Genomic DNA, 25,122 nt, shown 5'->3' on the forward strand with positions numbered 1-25,122 from the left:
GTCGCTTCGGGTAAAAACCTAACATACCCAATCCAGGGTCATGGTCATAAGCCGCAACCGGGGCTCCTATCTAGAGAGGCGAGGATGTAACCTGGACTATCGCGCCAATAGGACGGATGACATTGACTCAAATTTTTTTTTTCAACCTTGACATAGACAACATTATCGTTTTGTTGAACGGTGTTGCCATAACATTACGAAGTGTAATAACTAAAAATGTTACTCCTCTCATCATTAAAATGTGAATTGATATTTATAAGTATTCTGTAAGTGATCCAATCACGACATAAATAAATGCAACATTTATACATAAATACATATTAAAATGTTAAGTCAATTACATCATAAGATATTATATTCGTAGTTAATTGAAGCATTTGTGCAGAAAACACCTACCACTTTTTTTAAATAGTATACCAGCTGGTGAAAATAATTTTGTCCCTAAAATGGGAATTCAAGAGATGATATAACAAAACTATTTAATAATTTACCTAAAATAAAATAAATAAGAAATTTTCTTTTGGAGAAATAAGTGGCATTGTAATAAATATTTTAAAATAGTTAAATCTTCAAATGTTAATCCAATGAAAGCTCATAAAATGAATCATTTTTATAATTTGTTGGAAAAAAATTAGGATTAGTTATGTGTATTAATGTAAATGAGGGATTTAAATTAGTTGTATTCGAATTTAAAATAGGAATTTGACTAGGACGAAAATGTTTTACTAGTTTGTCCTTACTTTCATTGAAAATGTGATGAAATATACCTTTGTAGTTAAAAATAATTTATCATCTAATGCTGATAATTATATATCTGCGGTTTCTGACTGAAATCAAAGAATAAGTTTAAACAATGTTTTTTGGGAGTGTTAAGAAAAAGCTGACCTATTGACATTTTATTCTGTTCTCAATATTGTCGAAATTTTGTCAAATCTTACTTTTTCATGCTGTTACTCCATTTGGTTTTAAACTCCTTGCTTTATATAAATAAATATACTTAATGAAACTAATTTGTAACATGTAATAAATTGATTGTAATTCTACAGTTTGTTATCTCTTGTACATACTACAATAAAGTAGATAGTTAATAGAAACTGTAAATAACTTGTCAGTGTTATAAAAATTACTGTACAAAAAATTTTGGTGATCCGTATGCAATAAATATTAAATTCTTCGGAATTACTTGGTTATTTATTGTAACTACCCAAACTTAATAATAATAATAATATATATATTTAGGGCGTTGTTTAAAAAAAACACAACAACTTACCAACAACTAACATTTTATTACAAAATAAATCAAAACCACTATCTATATCATATACAATAAATATTCGTACTCTTTTAATAAATATCGGGTCAAAATGCAAAAACCGGTACAGTTCCTCTTTTGATCAATCAAAATCATGACCTTTCAAGAAATGATTTAAGCAGAAATACCCTCTATTGGTCAACATCTCCAACATATCAAATAGCCGTTTAAGTCTATAATATCTATATATATAGGGTCATGATTCATTTAATATTTTATAGTGGAAATTTAAAATAAAAGTTAGTAATTCAATCATTGCAAAACAAACTTTTCATGTCATATTCTTATAAACTAAGAATGAACGTAACAAAAATATAGTTATTATGTACTGGAACACTGTAAGTTACTTAACAAATAATAAATTAATAAAACCCATTACGGAATATTGTGACATGAAAAAAAGCTTCAAATAAAAGCAGTCGGATACCATATAACTTTGTTAAAAATCACGATCTGTAATGATGACATACATATATTTATTTAAAGCTTGACCAGAAATATAGCATATCTCGCCTTAATGGAGATTAAAAATTAATAAAAAAAATCGAGCTGGCAATAATTATTTAAAAAAAAAGTAAACAAAGCTAATAAGTAGTCAGTCTTGTTTACGATCACGTCGGTTTATATTTGACAGTTGTGCATTACTGTCAAATTAAATGTCAAATTACTTTTTATGAAATAACACGATTAAGCCATTTGAAACGCAGAATTAGTGCCCTCATTGACAGGTGTGCTATATTTCTGGCCGAGCTATAAACGGCGGCCTCAACCCTTCTTCTATCACTCAATGTATTTGATTAACCTCATACATATATAGAAAACATAATGTCTCAACAACGGTCGTGTAAAGCCTTACAGAAATATGAACACAAAGCTCAACTCTGTGTTAATATTACACCTTTCACCTAAATTGCTACATCTAAACAACTGAACATTTATAAAAATCACACTGCAGTGACTTAGATTAATGGTTTGTGTAGCGGCCGTTCAACCTCCATGGACAAACGAGACTCTGACTTAACATTTTAGATGACTAAAACCGACTGACAGACTGTGAAAAAAAGGACAATCGACTTGGACACTAAGGAGACGACCATAAGACGACGAGACGACAAGACGTATCTTGAACGGGAAAATTCTTTTTTATTTAGACAAAGACCCAGACAGACCCTCGGCCCGTTCAGTTTGTTTTTTAATTGTGTACAATAGGCTCAGGAGATAGCTCGCAATTGGTATATGGGAGGTGTCTCAGCTTCCGAAGCCCCTTAGCGCGAAAAACTATCGCTGTCTCGTTTCACGTCATAATAAAAAGCGAAACAAATTATAGCGCGATAAAAACGGCGTCGCGCGTGCCATGCTACGAGGTATTCGAGCCGTGTATACTATAAAATATATTTCTACATAATGGCAAATAGTCTGTCATTCTATTCTATTTGAATCTCAATTCTATCATTAAGCCAAAAGCTAAACGTGGCCTATCAGTCTTTTTAAGACTGTTGGCTCTGTCTACCCCGCAAGAGATATGGACGAGGTTATATGTATATAGTCTGTCATTTAGCAACACATCACCAAGCTTGATAAAATAAAATTGATTGAAAATAATAAATAAAAACGTGAATCACATATACCACGGTAACCACATTATGCCTATTACAGCTATCTTTACCTAGCGAGATCTACCTCATAACGCCCTGGATATAGATTCCGACTCTTGGTCTTGTTGCTTGATCAGGTTCCAATAGAAGCCTTTCTGTTTCTTCAGCTGGTCATGGGTGCCCATCTGAAAATAAGAAAATTCTTTAGAAACTGTAAATACATAAAACTCTCTTTTGCATTTTATAACATGTGCTATTGACCGGGCAATTAAAAGCTATAGGATTCTTGGTTAAATCATAAGATTCAAACTTAAACCAATGTTTTATTGAGCTGCTTCTCTTTACGTGTAGATTGTAAAAGCCACTCAATGGAGATGCTTATAAACTTGGGATTCTTATTTAAGGCGATGGGCTAGCAACATATCAATATTTAAATATCAATGACGTCTTAGTGCGACTGCCGTGTGGTTCCCGGCACCAATACAAAAAAGAATAGGACCACTCCATCTCTTTCCCATGGATGTCGTAAAAGGCGACTAAGGGATAGGCTTACAAACGTGGGATTATTTTTTAGGCGATGGGCTAGCAACCTGTCACTATATGAATCTCATTTCTATCATTAAGCCAAATAGCTGAACGTGGCCATTCAGTCTTTTCAAGACTGTTGGCTCTGTCTACCCCGCAAGGGATATAGACGTGACCATATGTATGTATGACGTCTTAGACCGATACAGCTGAACGTGGATTTGATCAAAGAAAGTTCTTTGTCTGAAAGTGCAGGTTTTTTGACGATGTTTTCGCTAACCGTAAGAGCATCGGTTAGTATTCAAACTAATGTACATATCATTCGGAAATAGTCATTGGTACATTGCCTCGTGGGACTCGAACTTGTGCCTTTCTGCGCAACACGCATTTTAACCAAGCACCTTACCGATTCGGCCACCGATGCTCTATATTACATATTTTAATACGTCACGCAGTTTTTCTCTTACGTGATATAAATTCTTTTATCGGGAAGACCTAGACGAACATATCTTGATCAAATTAAGGACGTCCTGGTAAAGGATCAGGTCAAAAGTACCCGAAACCGCCGAGCTTGCATGAAGAGAGTTATGAATGTGGATAAAGCGAAGGAAGTATGCAGAGATCATGGCAAGTGGAAAGAGGTAGTCTCTGCCTACCCCTCCGGGAAAGAGGCGTGATTTTATGTATGTATGTAATATAGATTACCTCAACAATCTTCCCCTTATTAAGCACGACGATGAGATCAGCATTGATGATGGTAGACAGCCTGTGAGCTATAATCAGCACGGTGCGACCTTTGGCTGCCGTCTCCAAAGCCGTTTGTACCACCTTCTCTCCGGCAGAATCTAAGGCACTGAAAAGCAAAACAAAAATTGGCATTTATACAATTAATATTATACTAAATTGCTAAAAAGAATTAAAATTACAAAAAAGAATAGGACCACTCCATCTCTTTCCCATGGATGTCGTAAAAGGCGACTAAGGGATAGGCTTATTAACTTGGGATTCCTCTTTTAGGCGATGTGCTAGCAACCTGTCACTATTTGAATCTCAATTCTATCATTAAGCCGAGCAGCTGAACGTGGCCTTTCAGTATTTTCGGGACTATTGGCTCTGTCTACCCCTTAAGGGATATAGACATGACTATATGTGCATATGTATGCATGTAATATTATACTAAAAAGTAAATATTTGTTTGTAAACTCTTGCACATAAAAATATATATAACAAACATTTGTGTAAAGGTTTCATACAAACCCTACTGGACCAATTTTATGTATGCCAATAGCATAAACAAAAATTCAGGAGTAACACAGGCTATTATGTATAGCGCCATCTGTTGGTGTGTATTGTAATTAAAACTTAGCATACTGGTACGAGAAGTAGGACAACACAATGATTCAATATGGGTAAAAGGTGAAAGATTTATGCGTTTTGAAGGGCAGAGTATTCAATATGGGTAAGATTCCCCTATAAAGGTTGCGGAGGTCAGATGGGAGTCGATTCGTGTAAAAACCTGACTCACCATATCTAGGATCATGGTCACAGGCACACCCCAAGCTCCTCTCCATAGATCCAGTAGAACATTTCAGTCACCTCGTGGCTTCGTCCAATATAAGTACTGGAGGATTCTTCAAAACGGCCCTAGCTATGGCTATTCTCTGTTTCTGTCCCCCGCTTAGCGCCATCCCTCTCTCTCCTACTAATGTGTCGTATCCTTCGGGGAAACCGGATATGAACTCATGGGCGTTCGCTGTCACGGCGGCGTTGTAAACCTGTGAAAGATTAACATTATAAATACCTAACATTAGTTTGTTTTTTTAATGTAGACATTGTGCATTCGTCCACGATTTAGATTTAAGAGATCTATATTTGTAAATTGACGTCCGACGAAAATGCTGCAGTGTAGTTTGTTCCGCCGCTTCTTCTACACATGCGCTTTGGAAGCGGTAGCAGTTATAATTAGATTTACCTAAGTGATGTGACGTCAATAAGTGAAACCTTGTATCCAATTCTTCAAGACGGCCTCTGTGGCGCAGCGGTAGAACGCTTGTCTGTGACACCAGAGGTCCTGGGTTCGAATCCCGGCCAGGGCATGATGAGAAAAGAACTTTTTCTGATTGGCCTGGGTCTTGGATGTCTATCTATATAAGTATTTATTATAAAATACATTATCACTGAGTTAGTATCTCGTAACACAAGTCTCAAAGAACTTACTTCGAGGCTAACTCAATCAGTGTAATTTGTCACGTATTTATTTATTTATTTATTATTTAATTTTGAAAATAAATCTATTCTATTCAATTCTAAAGGTCGTCAATAAGTGATACCCTTTATCCAATTTTGAAAATAAATCTATTCTATTCAATTCTGAACGTACGCGTAAAATTATCATTGTATAGTATAAAGCAAAGTTGCTTCCGGCGTCACTCCTTACGTCTGTATGTATGCTTAGATCTTTAAAACTTCACACCAGGTTAAGATGCAGTTTCTTCTAATTGATGCGAGTGATTTAAAATTAAGGATTATATGGATACATGCCACCATAGCGAAGCGAAGTAGTACACTCTAGCAACAATCACCTCAGCATCAGTAGCATCAGGTCTCCCATACCGGATGTTCTCCCGCACGCTGGTGGCGAACAACACCGGCTCCTGGCCGATCAGCCCCAGCGCCCTGCCCCGGAGCCACTTCACATCCAACTCCTTGATGTCCACCCCGTCTATGGTGATTTGACCGCGGTCTATGTCATAGAACCTGTAATGGAATTTAAATTAATTAGAAACTGTGCTGTGTGGTTCTTGGTACCAATAGAAAGGAGGATAGGACCACTCGATGTCTTTCCCATGGATGTCGTAAAAGGCGATTAAGGGATAGGCTTATAAATTTGGGATTCTTCTTTTAGACGACGGACTAGTAACCTGTCACTTTGTTTCATAAAAAGTGACAGGTTCTATCAGTATGCCAAACAGGTGAACGTGGCCTATCAGTATTTTGAAGACTGTTGGCTCTGTCTACCACGCAAGGGATATAGACGTGATTATATATTATGTATGTATAAATAGGAAACTAATATCTAATGCACAATGGAGGCACTGGTTCCAATCAAACCTCCGACATAACAAAGACTCTTTCTTAGTTATATACATTAGTTTAAGTGCTAACCCGTGCCCAGTTTTATTAAGTATATGTAGTCGATTCAAAATGTCCTAAGAGCGTCGGTGGTTAAAAATGCGTGTGGCGCAAAATTGCACAGGTTCGAATCCCACATCACCATGTACCAATGACTATTTCCGAAAATATTTACATTAGTTTGAATCCTAACAGATGCTCTTCAATGAGGGAAAACGTCGTGAGGAAACCTGCACATGTTCAGGCAACTGAATGTGTTACCATGATCCAATACAGGTTAGGTTCACCAGCCTGACTGAAAACCTGACTGACCAAATCCATGGTTCGCCCCGGACTCTTTTCTAGGGTGGTAAGTATGTACCCCAGATCGCATACATACATACATAAAATCACGCCTCTTTCCCGGAGGGGTAGGCAGAGACTGCCTCTTTCCACTTGCCACAATCTCTGTATACTAAATCTCTGTATACTATCTCATAATATAATTATTCCGAGTTAATATGATGAATGAAATACCTTTCTAATAAGGCCACAACAGTAGACTTCCCGTTACCCGAAGTACCCACTATAGCGATGGTTCTGGCGGCCGGTATGCTCAAGGTGAAATTTCTCAGAACATTCTGGAAAATATAAAAATAACTTCATTATTTTAGTTGCCGACTATTTATTATGAGGCCAAAGAAAAGCAATACAATTAACTTTATATATTTGTGGGAACTAATGATATTATATTCACCCTATGATAATATATTTCATAAACATACTAGAGGCCGCCCGCGACTTCGTCCGCGTAGAAAACCCTATGATAACTTAACAATCAATCCCGCTGGAACTCTGGGATAAATATGTAGCCTATATGTTATTCTGGGTCTTCAGCTACCTACATACCAAATTTCATCGTAATCGGTTCAGTAGTTTTTGCGTAAAAAAGTAACAAACATCCATGCTGACATACTCACAAACTTTCGCATTTGCAATATTAGTAGGATTAGTATTACATATTTACTTCTATTCCTTCATTTATGGCCAGTAAATAAGAACATTCATAGAATTTACGACAAACTTCGACTAGACTAGACTTTTAAAAAAAAAAAACAATAAACTCACCACTTCGGGTCTAGTAGGGTAGGCAAAAGTCACGTTTCTGAATTCTATGTCGCCTCGAAACTCGTGGTATTTTATCGTCTTCGTACCGGACGAGTTCATTTTTGGTTCCAAGTTGATATACTGTAATGTTTAAATGTAACTTTAATATACTGTTAACTGCCTGGCGAGCTTGCATTAAGTGAGTAATTAATGTGGATGAAGCGAAAGAAGTATGCAGGAATCGTGGCAAGTGTAAAGATGTGATTATATACCTACTACCTACCTAATATTGAGAACAGCTGAGAAACAGAGATACAAACTATTTCTGGTTACGCGGTATCGAAAACCAAATTAAATCATTTGATTTGTAAAATTTTTATTTTTTAATTATTATTCTTATTTGACATTGAAATATTGACAAAAACATCAAAATTAGAGAAAGCCTTTATACGCTGCTTATTTAAAATATATGTATATATTTTAAAGTATTCGTAAGTTCCATTCATATCGCACTAGCGAATAGACGCTTGCTTGTAAAAGTTCAGTGGTTCTCAACCTGGTTAATTCAGTTTAATTCAGTTTAATTTTATATTATTTTTTGACACGATGTTTTGCTGTGCAAGTTGTGGTGGAAAGCATACCGAAGGTGTAATTTGTAGTGCCTGTAAACAGCACTTCGACTTCCAGTGCTCCGGTATTACGGAAGCGGGCTACAGGAAGCTCGGAGATAGAAAAAATACGTGGCGCTGCCCTAAGTGCAAATCGGGTGCGGTTTCGCCTCAACCCAATCAGATGGATAGGATGCAAGATCAGCTTGAAAAAATCATGTCTCAGCTCACTCCCTTGGCTTCACTTGTTGAGGATGTGAAAACTATAAAAAATGAAATTGGTGGTCTTAAGGACTCCTTGGAAATGGCACACGATCAAATAAAGAGCTTTGTTGATAAAGTTAATTCTCTTGAAATTAAGATCGATGAAGTGCAAAAGGTAGCAGATGAGGTCCCAGTTTTAAAGGCTGAAATCCAAAGATTAAATCAAGAGCTAGGAGAAAGGGATCAATGGGCCAGATCAAATAATGTAGAAATCCGAGGGATACCACTAAAGAATAGCGAAAATCTTTATGAGATCGTACAAAAAGTTGCCACGTTATGTAATTATCCTATAAAGAACGACGATATCAATTACATTGCACGAATACCTACCAGGAATTCTGCATCCGAAAAGCCGATTGTGATGGCACTCAATAATCGCTATAAGAAGGAGGCATTTGTGGCTTCGGCTAGGAAATGCAATGAGCTTAATTTGATAAATTTAGGATATTCTACAGCTGGCAATTTCTACGTCAATGACCATTTGACATTATCAAACAAGGAACTCTTGAGAAAGGCGAGATCAACCGCCAAAGAAAAAAAATTTCAATATGTTTGGGTCAAACACTGCAAAATCATGGTCAGAAAATCAGATACTTCGCCAATCATATTCATAAAAAACGACAAAGATTTACTGAAAATAAAATAATGTTAAAGTTTTTATTTTGGTATCTTAGAATATTGTTTAAGTGTAAAAACAGTTTGAGAACCTCGGTCAATACTGCATTCTTTTGTTTACTTGAGTTGGTTAGAATAAAAGGTGGCATCGGCCAGCGTGATAATGGCGTAAGTATTTACGCTTGCATAGGAGTGTACGCGCTACTGTTATGTGTTATTTGTATTGTTCGGGTCATTATTGCTTGTACTCGTACACGGATTGGTGAGCAGTTGTTATCGCATATGCAAATTGTATTTTTATTACTCATCTACCTTAGTAACTACGTTCTGATTCTTATCTATTTATCTATTGGCATGGACATGAAAAAGTATTATGGGTATAGTTTATTGATTGTTAATGTTATTTTTGTTTGTATACCATTTACGATCTTCTTGGATCTATACATAAAATATAACAAAATAGAAATATTGCTAATATGTTTTAGATTAGATGTAAAAAAACAAAGTTCGTCAAGTTATTTCCATGACTGGTCATTATTTTTTATTTGTTTACTTAGTATCGCTTTAGTTATTGTACTTCGTTTACATCTGTGGATAAGTTAAGTGTTTACTATCAAAATACCCAAGGACTACGAACCAAGACACATGATTTTAAGCGTAATTTATTGATGAACCATTATGATATTATTTCGTTGACTGAGTCATGGTTGCCAGACAGTATAAGTGATAATGAACTCTTTGATGATAGATATATAGTATGGCGTAGGGATAGGGATTACTCGCGTACTGGAGAAAAGATGGGAGGCGGGGTTCTTTTGGCCGTGCGTCGCGATATTACATCAGTGGGTCGCCCCGAATGGAGTTCGTCAGCTGAGGACGTTTGGGTCACTGTAACCCAAAGATTTAGTGATCGACAACAAAAAAGGATCCATTTTTGTACTATTTATTTATGCAGCGAAAATCAGGGTTATTCATTCAACTCTCAACTTCAGAATTTTACTGATAAATTATCTTATGTAGTGAATGCTTATCCAGATGATTACTTTGTAATATTAGGTGACTTTAATCTTAGTAACGTAGACTGGTACCTGAATGATGGACAGCTGCAACCTTCTGGTATATCCGGCGAAAATCAGATCTATTTTTTCGATACCATCGCGGCGTGTAATTTATCGCAGTTTAATAGTATACGTAATATTAGTAAAAATCGTATTCTTGATTTATTATTCTGTAATTCCGAATTATCGGTGACTGGTTGTGATGACCCGTTAGTTCCGGAAAATGTTCATCACAAATCTCTGAACATTACTCTAAACTTTGCCGTTACTCAGTCTCTGGAAGTCAATTCAAGGCTCAAATATTTTTTTGAGTCTGGCGATTATGACAAAATTATTTCATTTTTAAATCAGATTGACTGGGTAACTACCTTAAATGATACTAGTTTGGAGGAGGCTGTTACCTATTTTTATCAATGTTTGTACGATGCCAGGGATAAGTTTATACCTCATAAAATCATTAACCCTACTTCTTTTCCTCCATGGTATAATGCTTCTTTAAAAAAGGTACTTAAAGAAAAATATAAATTTTTAAAAAAATTTCGCAAATACCACAATTTAGAGGACTATGAGACATTTGCACTGCTTCGCCAAAGAGCTAAATCACTCTCCGAGCTTCTCTTGCTTTCAATAAAATTAAAATTAATTTTGATTTGGATTTAGATTTGTTCTTTTCCAATACTAATAAATTCAAAAATTCATTATGTAAAAGCTGGTTTGACCGAGTTTCCGAACATAGTTGGTTTTATAAATTATAGTATAAAAACATCACAGTATTGTACTGGTAGGTATAAACATAAGACATATTTTCAAGCAAGCATTTAAGAGTAATATGCGAAAACTGTATAACTGTGTTTAAGTTAATTTAATATTTTAGTAATTTACATTAATTTTACTGTAAGTTTTCCTGTTAAAATAAAAAAAAAAAAAAAAAAAAAAAATATAATTCCGACGCCTTGAGAGGTAGAATATGTGTGCACAAAAACTGTACCTAAATAATTAAGACCTATATTGTAACCATATTCAAGGAATAAATTATTATCATTATTTATTTTTTTAAATATTTATGTACAATAAGGAAAATAAGAAAAAAAAAAACTTAAAATAAAGACAAATTCAGTACAAGGGCACTGGTTATCTCTAGAGAAATTTCTAGTTATATTTAAGATTATGAAAAAAAAAAAAAAAAACAAAATTTATGAACTCACCTCGAAAACTCTCCCACCAGCACTAATTCCTTTGACAACTGAACCAAACAACAGCGACAGTTGTGCGACCGATCTCTGCACAGTTTGAGCGTTGACTAAAAACGCCATGACGTCACCGGCCGACATTTGACCGGTCGACATCAAATGGCCGCCGAGAAACATCGTGCCGAGAACCATTCTGTAATAAATTTATATATTATTAAACGAATTATAATATTATATTAGAAGTCCAATAAATAAATAATTAAAAATGAATTACTCCGTAGTGTCCGGTGCAAAGGTCTATGTATTAGAATACATAGACGGCATAAGCTAACGCTGAAATGCTATGGAAATCAGTAAGTTCAAAGAACTAACTAACTAGAAAGTTCACTTCTTCAGATAACCCACTCCCACCTTTGTTTAGGTCAGCAATTTCCACACATGCACTCTTTATCTTCCAAAAACCTAACACACTACGAATTGAGCCTTACACCCACTGAAATAAGGTCCCTTACCCATTGAGAAACAGGTTGGTGCCAGCTTGGAACAGCCCCACTCCCACCTTTGTTTAGTTCAGCAATTTCCACACATGCACTCTTTATCTTCCAAAAACCTAACACACTACGATTTGAGCCTTACACCCACTGAAATAAGGTCCCTCACCCATTGAGAAACAGGTTGGTGCCAGCTTGGAACAGCCCCACTCCCACCTTTGTTTAGGTCAGCAATTTCCACACATGTTCTCTGTATCTTCCAAAAACCTAACGGCCTCTGTGGCGCAGCGGTAGTACGCTTGTCTGTGACACCGGAGGTCCCGGGTTCGAATCCCGGCCAGGGCATAATGAGAAAATAACTTATTCTGATTGGGCTGGGTCTTGGATATTTATCTATATAAGTATTTATTGTAAAATATAGTATCGTTGAGTTAATATCTCGTAACACAAGTCTCGAGGCTAACTCAATCTGTGTAATTTGTCCCGTGTATATTTATTTCTTTTCACATACTACGATTTGAGCCTTACACCCACTGAAATAAGGTCCCTTACCCATTGAGAAACAGGTTGGTGCCAGCTTGGAACAGCCCCACTCCCACCTTTGTTTACGTCAGCAATTTCAACACATGCACTCTTTATCTTCCAAAAACCTAACATACTACGATTTGAGACCTTACAACCACTGAAATAAGGTCCCTTACCCATTGAGAAACAGGTCGGTGCCAGCTTGGAACAGCACCACTCCCATCTTTGTTCAGGTCAGCAATTTCCACAAATGCACTCTTTATGTTCCTACGATTTGAGCCTTACACCCACTGAAATAAGGTCCCTTACCCATTGAGAAACAGGTTTGTGCCAGCTTGGAACAGCTCCACACCTTTTTTTAGGTCAGCAATTTCCACAAATGCACTCTTTATGTTCCTACGATTTGAGCCTTACACCCACTGAAATAAGGTCCCTTACCCATTGAGAAACAGGTTGGTGCCAGCTTGGAACAGCCCCACCCCGAGCCCCAGCTCCGTGCTGAGGCCGGCGGCCGCCTCGCACTCGCGCGCGAACATCCGCGCCTCGTTCTCTTCGCCGGCGAACGCTCGCACCGTGCGCATGTTAGATATCGCTTCTTCGGCAACGAGCGTCGCTTTTTCTATCTGAAAAAAAAATGTTTATAGTATATTTATTCATTTATTTAGGGACACCAACAGGTGACATGAGAACATTTTAAAAAAGATGCTCACAAAATTAAATAAATTCAAGCATCCAACCCAATTATAAGTGGAACACAACATTTTTTTAAATAAATTAAGAATTACCCGGTTATGATTATATACATGTGAAAAAATACATACATACATTAAATCACGCCTCTTTCCCGGAGGGGTAGGCAGAGACTACCTCTTACTAGGTGGAAAAAATGGATTAGAATAAAACAAAAAAAAATATGTATCGTTGATATGATGACTGAATCATTATCAGTCACATCGGCTGTTAAGAAAGATTCCATACTACACTTTTTTATTGAAAATAAGTAATTCCAAGTCATCTTAGAAATTATTTCTTGTTTCTCTTTTTTTCATCATAACGTTTTACCGATTGTATTCAAAGATCCTAAAGTCCTTTAGTAGCAAGAAAAGGATACTGATTAAGATAAATTTGGTAAATTCTTTTTATTTACATACATACTGAGACCATAACATTTCTTTAGTAAATTGCATCGCAAGTTACCTCTTACGACATCTACCAGACTCATAAACCAAACTTCTCGACTTAAAAGTGAATGAATTTTACCGGGAACCACACGGCACACGGTGCCGTGTGGTTCCCAATCAATTAAAAGGTACCAATATAAAAACGAATCGGACCACTCCATCTCTTTCCCATGGATGTCGTAAAAGGCGAATAAGGGATAGGCTGAAAAACTTGGGATTCTTTTTTAGGCGACAGGCTAGCAACCTGTCACTATTTGAATCTCAATTCTATCATTAAGCTAAATAGTTGAACGTGGCCTTTCAGTCTTTTCAAGACTGTTGGCTCTGTCTACCCCGTAAGGGATATAGACGTGATGATATGTATGTAAATTTTACCTGTGACTGCGCCTCCCTGGACAACTTTCTTAGCAATGATCCGATGAAGGTGCCACCGATGACCACGGACGGTATGCACACCATGGTCAGGCCAGTCAGGTGCGGCGATATCACGAGCAGACTCACCGCCGAGCCTATCACCTGGACCCGATATCAATTATGTCAATAATTATACATTATTTCGTTTTATTATTTAAAAACAGCTGAACGTGGCGTAGCAGTCTTTTTGATACTATTGGCTCTGCCTACCCCGCAAGGGATATAGACGTGATTATATGTATGTATGAATAATATAGCGATAGGCTATCACTATTTGAATCTCAATTCTATCATTAAGTCAAACAGCTAAATGTGGCCTTTCAGTTTTTCAAGACTGTTGGCTCTGTCTACCCCGTAAGGGATATAGACGTGACTAAATGTATGTATGTAGTACAAAGTTTAAAATCAGTTTTGTCACACAAACCGAAATAATAGGTTTCAACCTGTAGAAATTGGGATTAGTATGTATGTAAGCTATGTACTGTTCCCTAGAATTCATTTGTGTCATAGAATTCTGATACAAGACTAAATAACAATATTTGCATTTGGATATAACACAATTTCAAACCATTTTAAATCATAGTAACACATTCAAGATTGTCAATCGACCCCGGGCTCTTCTTCACAGAGATACAGACGCAACTAAGATGAACAACAGAAGAAGAAGATAGTTGTCAGTGCCAAAGCATTTATACAAACTTATTATTTGTACACAATATACATATTTGTGTAATGATTTGGGTTATAAATGATGGTTAAAGTATATTTAAACCATCATTTACAACACCTATCTTTGCCTGCTTGGTTAGAAACAGAATAAAACTTATTTATTAAGATTATAATATACCTGTGTAATTGCTCTTAGCCCACCCGAAATTGTTTGTTTGAAGGAACTTTTGAAGTCTTGAACATCCACAGTTAACCTGAAACAAAAGAAATTAGACTTTATACATAATCGCCTATGTGAAGAGTTAGGAAATTATATGGACTCCTGTTTTAAAAACGCACGGGACTCGCACGACATCGTGCGTGTTCGCTGTTTCGCTTTTTATTATAATGGGAAATGAGACAGCGATAGTTTTCCGCGCGATAATAACGGCATCGCGCGTGCACTACTATGGGGGCTGGCTGGGCATATGCATCCACGCCCAACAGTCTCATCAAAAGTACAAAGCCCATGTTTTTCCTGAAGGTCTATTCTTTCTATGTGCTAAATTTTGTCAAAATTGGTTTATTACTTTTCGAGTTTTTTTCTTTACAAACAAACATACAAGTCCATACTCTTCATAGAATAGAAAAGATTTATTTTCAAAATTGGACAGCTTATTAACATCAACAAAACATTATGATAATGAAAATGAAAATACATAGGTTTTTAGTATATATTGTATAATACCTAAGTATGTATATTATACTTTATTATTATCACCCACACAAAGGTTCTCTACTTAACCCAATGGTAGACTGTTAGATAATGATATTAGCATTAAGTCTGCCTATTTTACTTTACAAATTGTAATTGTTACAATAACGAATAAATATAATACATAATAATCATTATGAATTTACCTATTTACAAGCTCTCCAGTCCTCTCCCGATCGAAGAACGTCATGTCCTGTTGGAGTATGGACACAAACAGGTCCTGTTTCATCTGACAGGCCACCTTCTCGCCAACTTGAGACAGCAAGTTGATGTAAAGGAATGTAAATGCTGCCTGAAAAAAGTTTCAGTTAAGCTTAATTTGCAGACACATACATAGTTGCAGTCAGTTTCCTACTTTCCTCTAACTTTGATTAGTAAAATAAATAGAGTAAATAGAAGATATATACATTTATCTTACCCATATTGGATCATAGCAACACGTCAAGTTGAGAATGGGCTAGCTTCATTACAATTTTATCCATCACATTAAGAGCATTGGCAACCTTCTAAACTAATGGAACTAATTAAAGTCAAAAAATTTTAAAAATGTATTTTTCATGACCATGACATTACTATTGAAGCAAATACCAATAAGTAGAATATAGAAAGAAAATTATTAAATATACCTGCCCGATATAAAGTGAGACTAATTTCAACGCAGGTAGTTTGATTTCTTCTATGAAGTCAGCTGAAGGGTTTGTTTTCATACTGGCCAACACATTGACAATGGCTCCCAACATCGCCGGTATATAAACATTGAGGAATGCCACTGCTAATGCCGACTGAAACAGTAAATAGTTATAAATAATATTCACAGTTATTGTGGCTAATCTTCCAAAGAAGTATTTTCAAATTAAAAATATTAATTTAATTCATCAAAGTTTTTAAAAGACATGATGAATTTAAGTTTTATAATAAATCTAAACCCAGCTTGTTGATACTCAAGATGCTACAACAATACATACAAAACCGTGACAACACTTATGGAGGTGAGATTAAGATTTCGGATAGAAAAGAATAGATAAGTAGAGGGTAATGTTGGACCCAGAATTAGAGTTACTCAAAAACTTGTTTATTTATTTTATAAAAACCTGAAATAATGAGCAAACTGTCACTATGTCTCTGGAACTGTTAATACTTTACAGCCCAGGATTAAAGGGCTACTAATAGTCTACTACCAACATCTGGTTAAACCCCAAATTCTTAAGAAAATGTAAGGCATGCACATTAACACTGTACTTACAGCTACAGCAGCAGCTAACAACCACTTGTGAGGCTTCAAGTATTCTAATAACCTCTTCCAGTCAAACTTTGCATTATCATCTTGAACATTCAACCGTCTTTGTATCACTCTTGTGTTTTTCTGCGCTTTACAAAAAGCTGAACTATCTTTATACATTAAACGAGCAGCTAAACCTATTCCTATACCCGTACATAGCTTCCAAGGGCTACAAATTAAAAATGAATTGGACTTTGCACTGTTTTCCAGGCTTTCTTTAACATCAGATAAATGCCTCTTAAATACATTATTTGGTTTCGCTTTCAGAATATTCGTTATATATAAATTGCTCTTAGATAGAAGTAACCTGTAAACAAAAATGAAGGTAAATAAAAGCTGTAAAAATAAATGAAATTGAAGAATAAAACAAGTGCAATGTTTACCTCTGTCTTGCTACTTGACAAGATTGTGTTTGTAACAATTGCCACATTTTTAAAAATAATAACTAACTACTAATATTAATTATTTATGTTAATATAACATTTTTGTTTAAAAAAAAACTTAATTCAATTATTTTTTGGTGAAAAAATTGATGCTATTCTGAATCACACAAGCACTTCATGCACATTATGTCATAAGGTCAAATGTCAATGTCACAAATGTTATAGATGTCACTGTCAAAGTGTGTAAAAGTGACAAATTCTTTTTTTTAAAGCTAGGCAATGATATACAAGTCAATTTATTTTTACATTATAACATTATAAGAGCCCGATAGAGTGGAAACACTTGGAAACCTAAGAACCGTAGGGTCCATCAGCCCATCAGGCTGATCGAGATATCACGTGACTACTTGGGTCAAAGACTACGTGGTAATGCTGCCAGCTTTCAGGGGCCAGGGGATTTAATAATTTTAGGGAGATACATATTCCTACTTAATTTAAATCATCGACTTTAAGTTGGTGACCCATGGCCACGGATACCTACATAATAATTTAATACTTCCAAAGGTCTTGATTGATCTTGGGTCTTGGATGTTTATCTATATAGTATTTATTATTCAATATAGTATCCTTGAGTTCTCTCGTACACAAGTCTCAAACTTACTTCGAGGCTAACTCAATCTGTGTAATTTGCCCCGTACCTATATATTTATTATTTATTAAAGCTTCTATGCATCGCGCTTCTAGCATCTTGATCGCGTTTTTCACTAGATTACTATTAAGATCACTAAGCAATTTTTTTTCGAGACAAAAAAACGGCGATACAAAATATTATGATCAGGCCTCTATCCTGATGGGGTATAATTATAATAAAAAAAATTTTAGGTAATAATTATTAATGCAAACCTCCATAATAAGTTGTGAACACATACACAACTTATTATGGATGTACTTACCTAGTTAGATACTTATGAAAACCTATTATACCTACTTAAATACATAGATTTAATCACGTCTTAATCCCTAACGAGGATTGCCAAGGTAGACAAAGCCTACAGACTCAAAAAGCTGAAAAGCCATGTTCAGCTATAACTTACCAGTAGTAAGTTCTTATTAGTTATCCCAGTGGCACAGATGTTGAAGTGGCAAGTGCTTCGATACTAGTCCTACAAGTGGAGTAGGTACTTACAGTCATACCTATTATTGTTTAACTCAAGTGATGCATAATATCAATTTATACAGTTTTTGTTTGTTTCCTTATTTATTTAGCTGAACGTGGCCTATCAGTTTTTTAAAGACTGTTGGCTCTGTCTACCCCGTAAGGGATATAAACGTGACTATATGTATGTACAAAAAACTTGAATATTACAGTATTACCTATAGGATGGTACCTATTTTGTACTTAATTTATACTATACCTATAGATAAAGAAACAGTTCGTGAAAATATATTGTGTGGATATTAGCTACCTAGTACTTAGGTAAGTAAGTACCTACTTGCTCCTCTTTTGAATTCGTCTGGAAATATTATGTAGGTATAGGTATAATTTACCGAAAAGTTTCAAATTTGCAGAATCCAGTAACATAAATCAAAAATTATAAGAAGTCATAAGCCAGCGTAAATTTATTAAACTTTCCCACACTGACCACAGCCCCATATTTAGATATTGCACCGTCATTACATTAATTTTATTTCAATCTGAATTGTAAAGGTTTTATAATAAGTATTTTTTCATCATCTGAGTACCTACCTTTAGGCAAATTCTTTCCTATTGACGATTTAAAAGGGATAATAAGTGCTTTTCCATCATCAGAGTACCTACCTTTAGGCATATTTTTTCCTTTTGATGACTTAAAAGGCGACTAAAGGAATAGACACATTCATCTAGCCAATATTGGTTAAATTCCCCGCCAAAGGTTGCGGAGATCAAACGAGAGTCGCCTCGTGTTAAAACCTGACTTACTCAATCTAGGATTATAGCCAAAAGCCTTAGGCTCTCTTCAGAGAGGTGAAGATGTAACCCCAGTTACACTTAATCCCAATTAACGACAGGACGAAGAAAACATAGTTACATTCCTACATAAGATACTAGCCGTGCCCGCAACTTCGTCCGCGTGGAATAGTTATATTGGGCATCATTGAAGCCCTCAAGGATGAATAATTTCCCCCGTTTTTTTTTTCACATTTTCCATTATTTCTTCGCTCTTTATTGTTGCAGCGTGATGTTATATAGCCTAAAGCCTTCCTCGATAAATGGTCTACTCAACACAAAATGAATTTTTCAATTCGAATTAGTATTTCCTGTGATTAGCGCGTTCAAACAAACAAACAAATAAACAAACTCTTCAGCTTTATAATATTGGTATAGATTAAATTGTCATAACACGTGGAACACCTGACCATAACCACACCAACAGGCAATCCCGGCAAATATTCCCGGATAATTCACACAGATAGCATAAAAGATCAAAAGCAATAAGATTTATAATAAAATCAATCGTTCCACCACATGTCCACAATCGTAATGATCATAGACAAATTGTAATAATGGCGGGATTCTCTTAATTCCTTGATTTATGGTTTATTTGACACCTAAATATGCATGCATTTAGTCAACCCCCAAATGAAGGGGCGTGATAATACAAAATTTTGTGGGATTATTTCGATAAATGTTATAAATTAAATTAATAATTTAAAACTTGTGAATTGTAAGAAGTGTGGTGCTAGTAATTCCTTAGGCCATTCTACATCTCCCATTCTCTTGTTTTTCGTAAAAGCTAATTACGGCTCTATGCCCGTTCATCAAGTGCAACAACATAGTCCAGATTTTATGAAGATAAGACGAAACTTTTTCGGTATTCGTCATCACTTTATCGTGGTCATAGGTCAACCTCGTCTACCCCAGAGAAAGCTCTGAAATAATAACGATGAATTAATGATGTATAGATCTCAAAACACAGATAGGGAAAACTCAATGGCACATTCCAATCCGAAAAATAGCATCAAACCTTTGGTCAGTACCGTTTGTTCATGGTCCTAGGTCGGATAAGTCAGTTTTGTACACAAATCAACTGCAGTCTGGACGGTTGGCCTTTGGAGAATAACCCAACCCATTGACTAGCTGGTACTGGAACCCAACAGTGAATAAAACAAAAGATCAAATACAGAAATGGTATTTCCAATAAAACAGTTAATCCTATTACACAGTCACTTGTTATGCGCAAGTGTTTAATGAATCGGATTATGCCAAATTCGATTCCTAGTGAATGTTTGAGGGGTGATAAAATGGCGCTCAAAGAGTATCGTACTACACATTTTGAAGGTCTATAGTGAAATTTTTTTATTGGAAAACGAATATAGTTTGCAAACACCATTTTTAAAAACCAATTTTGTGTTTGCAAACACCATTTATAGAAAGCACTAAATAAATCGTAGTATCAACGAAGATTCAATTATAAGTTCAGTTTTGAGGTTTTTATCAAATGTTTTTTCTTTAAAATTGCGGTCGGATTTGGAAACATCAAAAATTCAACGCCGTCCAGTGGCATAAAGTCGGATTTAGAAAATAAAGGTTTTTGGCTACGGCTTTGCCTCTTAATTCTAATCTTTAAGAATAAACCTCATATTATAGTAAACTGATACAATATGCACTACCTCAAAAATATTTTGAAGTGTTCAAAACGACATTTTACCGCTCCTATGGTGTCATAGCGTCAAGTAATGACCACCCGCGATTCTACTCTGCATCGGTAGGGTTTGACTCTAAATATTTTACAAAAATACCAAATCATACCCTATTTGTTTCACATTACTTATTACGAGAACCGTAAGGTTAAAAATGGCTTGATGATTGGTTTGCTAAGAACAAATTTATGTTGGGGGTTAACTTGGGTGTTCGGAGTACCGACAGATGGGGTATTGAAGGATAATACTCCACAATGGAAGTCGGTTATGATACGAAACGCCAGCTTTTATGAGGCATTATGAGTTGTTTGTAAATACTGACTTATCAAACGGAGTGATTTTTATTTTATCTGTTTGTGAACATCTGGGTAATCTGTGCTTCAGTGATGGCTAAGGAGATTTGTTTGATAAATAAGTTTTATTTCAATACGTTAAGCATTGATAAATACCTAGGTTATGAGAATTAAAACAAAAATATTTAAGCTCCAAATTGGAGCATGCCATAGAGGTAGACATGATAAAGAATTATATTTCTGGTTTCTATTGATCGTACACATAAGCACTCTACATTTCGCAGATATTTTCATATCTCAAAATAATTAAGATTGATAAACACTATCTTAGTTTGGGAGAATCCAAAGAAATTAAAATTTTGTAGGTATTTTGAGAAATTCAAAAGATAAGCAATTTTCGGCTTAAAATACTTTTGGGAGAAACACTAATCGTTTCTGTAAACTAAGTATAAACACCCCGAATCATTCTGCTCTCTATAAAAATAAGTTAAATGCTAAGCTAATAAAAGCAATACTTATTTGTAAAACAACTACAATCAGAGATAATATGTTTATTATTATTTTTTTATGTTTCTCCTTTTGGATTTCACGGGTCTATACACCCCGGATTTTTTAAGAGGCTTGCGTGGGGATATATATATCCAACACGCAGAGGCCCTTTAGAGAAGTTGATGTTAAGTTTTTTTATTTTTTATTAGGTATTATATGTTTTATTAGGTAGATGAATGAAATGCTTGCTTGGTAGCGAAAAAAAGAGACGTGTATTCCAGCTGCTTGTCTTTTAAGGCAGATTGTAAAAGTCAATCAAAGGAAAAGCAAAAAATGCGTTTCTTCTTTTAGGCGATAAAGGGCTAGCAACTTGACATGACAGTATTTGAATTTCGAATACAGTCTTTTCCAGAGCTGTATACGCGGGCATCTAAGATTTTTAAGCAACCATCATTAAAGATGATGCTTAGTTATAAAGTGAATAAAAAGATTTTTTTTCCCAGGTCATAAAGCAAGCAGTTGGATCATCTAATCCGGGGTACACACATGGCGTTCGGTAAACATTTACACTGAAGCGTCTCACCGTCTTAGCGGGATTACGAGATTTTTACTGTGAGAAGTTTCACGTGAACGGGATAAACATTGAAGTTTTGGTTTTTAAACAGATCGATTGTGTATGTAAAAATCTAAATAGATTATATCTGACCCTGCCTCGAGTTGTTGTAGATATCTTCTATACTTACTTATAAAAAAATTCCGTTTTTGAGTGACACAAAACGCACAGTCTATGCCCTGGATCTAGAGACTTGAAATTTGACTTTAAGGTCCTAAATGTTGTCTAGGCGTACTTACCTACACTACGGAAATTAATGGGATTCTTCGTTCACGCGGGCGCAGCCGCTTACGTCCTAGTTAACTAACAAGATAATAAAAGTAGGTAGATATTTCCAAATGTATAGAATCCGATGATTACGAGAGTTAGGTACAACTTAGGTAATTTCCGCCAGTCGTCACTTTGCAGATCATCAATTTTACACTTCATCTTCCCAATCCCAGATATTAATAGATATAAATATGAAAGTAAGTTCATTGTAAATGCATCGCATCGGTCTTATGTGGTCTTCTCCATATACATATGTATCTAGAGCTAGCTCTTGCCGGTGAAGTTTATATTAGTGGAATTATTTGGTATCCGGAATAAAAAATAGAATATCGTTATTAATTTAACTTCTAAACAAATTAATCGTGGACAACAACAGAACTAATAATACTAAATGTAATAATTAGGTACCTATGTCACACATCATATCGTCCTTTGTAAAGTTTAGAGATCATTTTACAACATATTAATTGCAATTATTCACTCGTCAACAAATAAAGACCAATATTTGCCACATATCATTAAAGTTGGCAGCCCACTCGACTCCGACCAGCCATGTAAAGCCCACTCCCTTTGACGCACTCCGTAACAAATTCATAATAATTTGAGGAACAATTAACCTTACCTTTGATCTCGTACACCTTTGTGGCTGAACCCATTTCGACCTATTTAACTTGGAGCGTATAATGCAGAGTAACCTCAAAGAAAAATGTACTTACAAACAATTACACCTACGTATGTAACTATGAGGCACTTGCTGGGAAGCTGAGTCAGACGGTAGGGATGGGCGAGGGGAGTTTCATTTTTATCGATAAACTTGAATTGCTTGCTGATAAAATATTGGCACTTCGGTGGATAATCTCAGTTGCACTTGCAGAAAAAGGTCTATCGTGCGCCTTTTACCCCGATACAAGTATTGGTCAGATAATAAATGGATTGATTTTCATCATCAGCATTATCTGACCTGCGTGACATTTCACACAGGAAAACCTGATATTGTATAATAATGCATCAATGTATATAATGTATGTTTTTGACCCGACATACTGGCATCTATGATTTACGTACGCTACGCCCACTTGATAGCGGAATAATTGTTAAATCGTCTTCTAAGCATAAATAGGTTCAATATTACAGAATTAAAAAAAAACTTGGACAAAACCTCATTCGTAAATAATACAATTATTATATCTTACTTTCTTGTTTTTTACGGTCCATGTATTTTCATTTAAGGGCAAGAATTGTTTTCTTTTTTTAACGTTTTATTTATTTGCCTTTTGGGGAAATTTATGTTTTTTTCTAACTAATCTATATAAACATGTAGATAACATTTAAATAATTCTATCGAGCTCTCCACATCTGTAACCGGTCACCGTCGGCCGCCTTTGTGGTGGCTCTCCAATATTCGCTTTGTTACTTTGAAAAATGTTCGCTCAGCCTCGTAATACTTTGCCGTTTAAAATATTTTCCCAACACATAAATTCATGTTATTCTCAAATATTTGAAAGCAATATAACCAAGTATATGTTTTCCTTACTTTGATAATATTATATCTGCTTGTATGAAAATATTTTTTAATTCTCACTGCTGTCAGAATTCAATTGTAATTTTTGGCTGTTGACATCGTACGGAAGCAATGTAGGTACCTACTTTTGAATTGGCTTTAATTTTTTTTAAACGTTTTATTTTGTCTTACGTTATAATGCCTTGGATACTTCTTACCTATGTACGAAATCTTAGAGGTATTAGGACTCAGACTAAATTTTGAGAAATTCTGTCTCATTTTCTCCAACCCTTTTTATCACGTAACTAAAACGACTTTGACTAGTTACAAAGTAAAAGTAGATTTTCTTACGGAGGCGAGTTCAATTCTTGTCGACTAGGACTCGACAAGAATTGAACTTTTCGCCTCACTGCAGTATTTGCCGATTTATTCACTTTAAAGTATGTGTAATCCATCCAAGAGAGTTGTGAATGTAAATGAAACGAAAAAATTACTCTATGCAGAGATCTGAGTCTCTGAGTACCCCTTCGGGAAAGAAGCATAACTTTATGTGAGTAAGTATATACTTATATAATTCATTCTAATCCGGCAACATTGACGCAAATTTTCCACAAGTTTCGCAAACATTTTGTTTACCTGCGTACCTATCGCTAACATTTTTTAGACAAGATTAATTTTCTTTGATTGACAAGACTTGAACATGGATTACAGTCTTAGTTCTAGTTAGATAATGCTAAATCCCGAGGAAAATCTTTCTTATCCCGCCCACCATGACAACCGTCAGCGGCTTTAAAAACCTTTGGATAGCATTAAAATCGGATTAATCAGGGATTGTAAGAGTAAGGCGATTTTGGATAACATTTCAAGGTTTGGTTCAGTCTAAGTAAATCTAGTTTGAAAATGATAATTAACGGATATCTACCTTAACTTATAATTAGAATGAGAATAAAGAGCCTGAGTTTAATACTAAAGGAAAGAAAGGAATGTTTTAGTTATTGTTTTACCTTTAGTTTTTCTGAATTAGCGACCCACCCCGGCTTTGCACGGGTAGCATTTATAGATATAAATAAGTAAACCTTCTTTAGAAAAGACAAGTTTATTTTTTTACACAAAACGAATAATAGATTTATAAATACGTAAACCTTCTTTAGAAAAGACAAGTTTTTTTTACACAAAACGAATAAAATCAGGAAA

At 35.3% G+C, this 25,122-nt stretch overlaps 2 protein-coding genes across 2 annotated transcripts; one reads left to right on the forward strand and one right to left on the reverse strand.

Annotated features, from left to right (window-relative positions):
- Positions 1-886: 886 nt before the first annotated feature.
- Positions 887-17,271, reverse strand: LOC106137274 (mitochondrial potassium channel ATP-binding subunit). Its single transcript, XM_060949650.1, has 14 exons — positions 17,082-17,271; positions 16,663-17,005; positions 16,046-16,201; positions 15,566-15,711; positions 14,844-14,919; positions 13,958-14,098; positions 12,840-13,024; positions 11,401-11,578; positions 7,672-7,791; positions 7,081-7,184; positions 6,015-6,189; positions 5,029-5,207; positions 4,138-4,285; positions 887-3,092 (listed from the first exon to the last, which is right to left on the reverse strand). Exons 1-14 carry the CDS (start codon positions 17,126-17,128, stop codon positions 2,994-2,996), a joined length of 2,097 nt encoding a protein of 698 aa, XP_060805633.1. The 5' UTR covers positions 17,129-17,271; the 3' UTR covers positions 887-2,993.
- LOC132902897 (uncharacterized) lies at positions 8,152-9,553 on the forward strand. The gene has a single exon (XM_060949810.1). It carries the CDS (start codon positions 8,257-8,259, stop codon positions 9,166-9,168), a length of 912 nt encoding a protein of 303 aa, XP_060805793.1. The 5' UTR covers positions 8,152-8,256; the 3' UTR covers positions 9,169-9,553.
- Positions 17,272-25,122: the final 7,851 nt, after the last annotated feature.

Source organism: Amyelois transitella, chromosome 19 (assembly GCF_032362555.1).
Source record: "Amyelois transitella isolate CPQ chromosome 19, ilAmyTran1.1, whole genome shotgun sequence".
NCBI lineage: Eukaryota > Metazoa > Arthropoda > Insecta > Lepidoptera > Pyralidae > Amyelois > Amyelois transitella.